The sequence below is a fragment of the Neovison vison genome, chromosome 4 (assembly GCF_020171115.1).
Source record: "Neovison vison isolate M4711 chromosome 4, ASM_NN_V1, whole genome shotgun sequence".
Classification (NCBI taxonomy): domain Eukaryota; kingdom Metazoa; phylum Chordata; class Mammalia; order Carnivora; family Mustelidae; genus Neogale; species Neogale vison.
Window position 1 is genome coordinate 230,653,757 of NC_058094.1, and position 6,000 is coordinate 230,659,756.

At 58.9% G+C, this 6,000-nt stretch overlaps 1 protein-coding gene across 1 annotated transcript in view; it reads right to left on the bottom strand.

The window, feature by feature from the left end:
* PTPRN2 (protein tyrosine phosphatase receptor type N2) overlaps positions 1 to 5,790 on the bottom strand; it is a 514,367-nt gene extending 508,577 nt beyond the window's left edge. Inside the window, exons 1-2 of the mRNA XM_044247045.1 lie at positions 5,676 to 5,790; positions 5,063 to 5,176 (exon numbers count right to left, since the gene is read on the bottom strand). Coding sequence (XP_044102980.1) covers positions 5,063 to 5,176; positions 5,676 to 5,790 — 229 coding nt within the window. The remainder of the gene's footprint in view (positions 1 to 5,062; positions 5,177 to 5,675) is intronic.
* Between the last annotated feature and the right edge of the window lie 210 nt (positions 5,791 to 6,000).

Sequence of the window (6,000 nt, forward strand, 5' to 3'; positions counted from 1 at the left end):
GAGCAAGCACGGCCACAGCCCCTGCCCTGTCCCGCTCCGAGCAGGGCCCAGCCCCTCACGAGGAGCCAGACTGACGCCCACACTTCACGTTCTGCAGCCAGAAGATCACTTCCCGGAGAAGCAGCACACAACTGTGTAATGCCCACAGAGCCGGCCCCAGGAACTGGACCCTTGCATGGACCGTGGGATGTCTGGAGGCGAGTCCACCCCTAAGCCCGGTGGCCCATGCCTCCCCAGCGCGCTGACGGGCAGAGGCGGGAAGCAGAGACGCCCCAGCCTCGGCTGCCTGGAGGCCGAGCAGCGGGGAACTGGCCAGCACGAGCCATCAGGGGGGCCTGAGGGAAAGTCCAAAAATCATTTCCAGAAACCTTCAGAACAGTGTGGTTCAGAAAAGCACAATTCTCCCCAGGAAGTTTCCTGTCAAACTAGACGATAAAACCCACTTCCTACCACTCCAGCCTTCCTGGGGCGTGACTTCCGAGCCACTAACAGAAAGAAAGAAATGCAATTTGCCATCACAAGTGCTAATTCGTCACTGTGACGTGCCGTCGGTGATGAAGCAGCAAACAGCCTACAGCAGCAGAAGCAACCACCATCTCCAAGACAGAACCCCATACGCACCAACATCTCCCACCTTCTGTGGGACGTGCCGGGGGGCTCCCAAGAGACCCGTGCGGTCTGCATCAGGACCAGAGAGAGGGAGTCAACTTAGAACTGGGGAAAGGGCGGGCTGAAGTTCTAGGGCAAGTCAGATGTCACTGGTAGGGCCGGGGGACCAAGACTGTCCACATCTACTGAAGGTAGAAACAGAGTCTCAAAGAGGGTAGTGACCCCTTCCCCCTCCACACCCATCTCTGGAAGACAGTTTGGAGGTTTCTTACGATATTAAAGCTGCTCTTATCGTCTGAACCACAAATGTGCCCTTTGTGTTCACCCACAGGAGCTAAAAACAGAAAGAGTCACAGAGATGTTTGCCCCAGCTTTGCTCGTAACTGCCGGATCTCGGGAGCAAGCAAGACGCCATCCAGTCGGCGAATGTGTACACGGAAGATCGTCCCAGACCTGGAAGAGTGTTCGGTCCTAAAAAGAAATGCGCCGTGAAGCCACGGAAAGGGCGGTACGTGGAGGGGTCTTGACGGCATCAAGGAGCGTGGCCGCCGTCCGCTGTCCAACCCCCTTCACGACGGACGTTCCGGGGAGAGCAGGACCATGGACGGTGAGAAGACCGGGCCGGAGGCCGGCGGGAGGGGTGAAGGGGGGGCACCGGGGCCTGTCAGGGCAGTGCAGCTCCTCCGTGTGACCCTGTCGTGAGGGACCCGTGTCCATGTGGGTCTGTGCAGACATGCAAGGTTAGAAACAAAAGCGGACGTTGACGTAAGCGACAGACCCCACTCAAGGGTAAGGCGGCAGCACCAACTCACTGAGGCAACCACCGCGTCAGCGGGAGGGTCCGCGACGGGGACATCTCTGCAGACACAGGGAGTGACGGGGTAGACGCTGACTCCACAGTTGCTCAGCCCTTCTGCGAATCTGAAACTGCTCTAAAAAACAAAACCTATTAATTAAAAACCTTATTTGCCTTACGTAGGACCCCCTAGCCAAGTGCAGTCTGTGTGTCCCACACCCAGTGAGCACACCAGAGCCACCACCTAGCCCGCGTGTGACTGAGCTGCGCCGCCCACCAGGTCCCAAGCTCCGCGGGGTCCTTCACGTGTTGCCTGGAAGGGAGGAGACACCGAACCCCTACATTTCACAATCTTCCTTGCTGAAGAGATTAACCCCGTCTGAAAAGCATGTACGGCCACGCAGGCGGTTGCCCTCCGTGGCCCCGCTGACCCCCTAGGACCACCCCCCTTTGCCACCTCTCACTGCATCTCGAGTTGCTTCTGGACTCAAGTCCCAGCAGGCCCCGGGGTGGGGAGACACAGAAAGAGAGAGTGCAACGCCCTCGAGGAACAGCAGGATCCGGCCCAAAACTTGGGGAACACGCACAGGAACCCTTCTTAAGGAGACGAGGCCAAGCCGGAATGAAAGGAAATGACCAAGGCTGGACACAGATGCGGCCACTGAGCACCGATGCTCCCAGCCACGCTTCACACCAAAGGGCTGGGAAGAGCATGAACAATACCACCAGCGGTTGACGTAACCCGGTTCCCGAAGAGGGCGTCTCCACGAAATGAGGTGGAAATGCCAGAACTTCTCGCTCTGTCACAGAGACAAGCGTCCAAAGGTTTAGGGGACAGGGACACGGGAGCGGGTCATCATGTGAGACCTGCTAATGACCTCAGGGGGGTCCAGACGACACGTGTTTCCCCTCGACTGTGAGACGTGAGCTCACCAGAGTGCCCCAGGATTCCAAAGGAGCTCGGCGGGGAAGCCCCCAGCAGGTCAGAGACCACAGAGGGAGCACAGCCACCAGCCTGCTCGCCAAGTGCAGCAGGGAGGCCAGCACCTGGGGCAGCAGCGGCCAAGACGTGGCACTTCAGAGCCAAAAAAGGTGGGTGTGGTTACCAGGAAGCAGAAATCAGAAGCTTCTGGCCACGGAGAACTTGGTTACTGATTACATGCCCAGAGCGCCCCTCCCACAGGGCTGCACGGAAAGCCTCCTAGAGTCTCAGGGACCCGCATGCGCAGGAACGTTCGAGATCTACCGAATCGAGGACTGGCTTGAATCACCAAAACAGAGTCACAGCTCGGCAAACCATCCCCAGACTTGGCCGTTTCCGTCTCACGCAGCAGAGCCCCAGGAACAAAAGCAGAGGGTGGCAGCAGGTCCCCTGCAGGCCACAGAAGCCAGAAATTTACGCAGTGACTCTCTCTTCTGGCCGTCCGCACGCAGACCTGCGGCCTCTGCTAGGCTGACTGTGTGCCAGGGAACAAGGAATGAGGACTCCTCCAGTGCTTACCAAACACGGACTACGACGGACCCCAGTACCGGGGCACCCGGAGCCTCACTGTGCCCCGCCCGTCAGAGCGGGACCCGCTGTGCTCATCCTGTTGGACCCAAGGAGCAGGACGTCGTGCCCAGCCACATGTATGGGTAGGACGTTTGCACACCAAGGGCTGTCAGTGGCGGCCATGGATGCCGGCTGCAGCCTCCCAAAGGCCCCGATGGGCAAGCAGACCCTCGGGATCTTGGACAAACACATGACATCCTCTGCAGGTAACAACTCTCCTTTTAAGAAACTGCTCTGGGCCACGAAACCTTAGTGAAAAACGCACCCCCCGACCCTGGTCCTGCGAGGTACCCACGGCGTGGCTGCTGTGAGCCAGATGCCGGAGGGCCACGGGCACGCGACAAAGCACTCGTCGCTGCCCCTCTGCCCACTCACTGCCTCTGCGGCAGCTGCCCTGCTCCCTGGGGCCCTGCCCAGCCTCCCCAGCCTCTGGGGACTGTGCGCTCAGCTCCCTGGTGAGGGGCCACCTTCTGCAGGACACCTCATCACCAAGGTCAAGGCCACAGGAACAGTCCTGTCCGAGCCTGCCCTTGACCTCTTACCTCACAGCCGCAGGCCCTCCCCACGGCCCACGTGCCGACCCAGGCCCCAGACCGAGAGCAGCCGCCTGGCCGAGACGCTCTGTCATCTCCCCCAGCTGTGCGCGGCCGAGCCCCTGCAACGGACCGTGTACGTGGTCCCCCCGCTTCCCTGACTGAACCCTGGCACGGCTGGAGGCCCAGGCAGAAAGGTGCCACCGCCAGTGACTGCGAGTGAATGAGTAAATTAATTCTGTCTTTAAAAACATTTTATTTGAGAGAGAGAGAGAGAGATGGAACACAAGCGGGGGCGGGCAGAGGGGAAGCAGGCTTCCCACTGAGCAGGGAGCCCGATGCGGGGCTCGACCCCAGGACCCCGAGGACCACGACCTGAGCTGAAGACAGACGCTTCGCCAACTGAGCCCCCAGATGCCCCTGAATTAGCCTAACTCCTTCCTGTAGAACTTCCCAGTGTCCTACGCAGCAGTGAACACCATGAACGTTCCGAAGGAGGAACCGAGCAAGAGCCGTTTCCCAAACTGATGGGGCCACAGACGCTCCTTACGGAGCCACGGAGAAGCCCTGTAGGATCTGATGGAGAAAGAATGTCGGGGCTCTCCTGGTCCCTCCCTTCCGGGCTGGCCCCCCGCGAGGCCACTCAGGTGTTGACCCCGAGACCTGCAGGTTCACTCCAGGAACATCACCCCGACCCTCCCCCGACACCAGGGCAGCGTGTGTGCGGATCGGCCTCGGTCCAGGCTCTGAGCACAGGAAGCAGCGCCCACCCCGGCAGGACGAACCAGATGAACACTCAGGAAGCCTCCCCTCCATTTAAAAAGTTGGGGCGCCTCGGTGGCTCAGTGGGTTAAGCCGCTGCCTTCGGCTCAGGTCATGATCTCAGGGTCCTGGGATCAAGTCCCGCATCGGGCTCTCTGCTCGGCAGGGAGCCTGCTTCCTCCTCTCTCTCTCTCTGCCTGCCTCTCTGCCTACTTGTGATCTCTCTCTGTCAAATAAATAAAATAAAAATCTTTAAAAAAAATAAAAATAAAAATAAAAATAAAAAAAATAAAAAAATAAAAAGTATACACACACGATGAATCCCATATATAATGACGTCTAAATCACGGTAATTTTTAGTTCTCATCTCAGCAACAGAGTGAAGTAAACAGGTTACAGCCGACTCCTGTGGCCAAACCACGGGACAGGAACTTGCACAGTGACAGTATCTGGAGGCCGGCTGACGGCCTGGAGGCTGACCGGCCACTGGCTGCACGTGCTCAGGCCCCACAGCCGCCTGGGGCCCGCCAGCCACGCCGCACCCCTGCCGGACTCCCTGAAGCCCGGACGTGGCTGTGCTCCCGCACACGCAGCCGCAACCACGGCCACGCCCAACGCACGCAGGAGACTCCCGCCAGGACCTTCCAGAAGCCAGCCCGCCTGCGCCCAGCCTGCTCCCCTCTCTGGCAACCCTGGCAAACGCCGTCCTGTGCTACGTCCTCACGACCTGCGAGGCCCCAGCCCTCCGTGCCTCACGGCCCCCACAAGCGTGCCCAGGCCCAGGACAGGGTGGGGCCCGCGCCCGCCTACCTGTCCGCGACAGCTTCTGCAAGGTGGCCGTCAGGTGCTGCCGCGCCCCCCGCGACACCTCGTAGCGGTGTGAGTCCATCGCTGGAACCTTCTGGCACCTTCCAAACACTCCGTCTGCAGACGAGGGGACAGAGAAGAGAGAGAACGGGACGTTCATTTTCAGGGAGAAGCTATTAGACACTTGCGAGATAGTCTAATTACGCCGCACGCCGAGGCTTTGGAACACAGCTGTAGAAAGTCATCGAAACGCTATCAGAATTCGGAGCAGCTGGAAAGTAACAGTTTATTTAAACTAAAGAGCATCACGGAAAGCACAATTGCAAAGGAACGGAGAAGAGGACGTGAAGGCAGAGTCGCTCGCGCTTTCTACTCTGCTTCACAGCCCTTCCTCCCTCACTCCCCACCTCTCACTTCTCATAATTCCTGCCCCTGGCTTTCACCTCTCTGACGCGAAGCTTTGCTTCTGACAGTCCCGTGACCAAAAAATCAATATCGTTCAGGGCCAGTTTTCCAGATGAGAAACAGAACACCCAGGAAATAGAAATACTAATTTGCAGAAGCCATGAGGACAGTGGCCGCGTCTGCCGCAGGGGTGCCGTGGGGGAGGACCGGCAAACGGGGGGGCCAGCCCCGGGGACGGCGACGCGGCCAGTTTCGAGGGAAGCTTTCTGCAGCGTGGCCAAGGAGAGGGGTTCCCGGAGCGGGGGACAGTGGCGGGCGCCCGTCATCCGGCTCTGTTTCCCGTTCGTCTAAAATGAGGGGCTCTGCTCATCTTTTCAACCACACCTTCTAATTAATTTAGGCCCCAATTAGTCTTTATTTGGCAAACTGTTCACTTTGAAATAAGCTTCCTGTAGGGGGTTCAAACACCCAAATTACTGTCTTTTGTGCACACAAAAGACTAATTCAAGGGCCAGTGCGCCGTCCCCTGGGCGGCC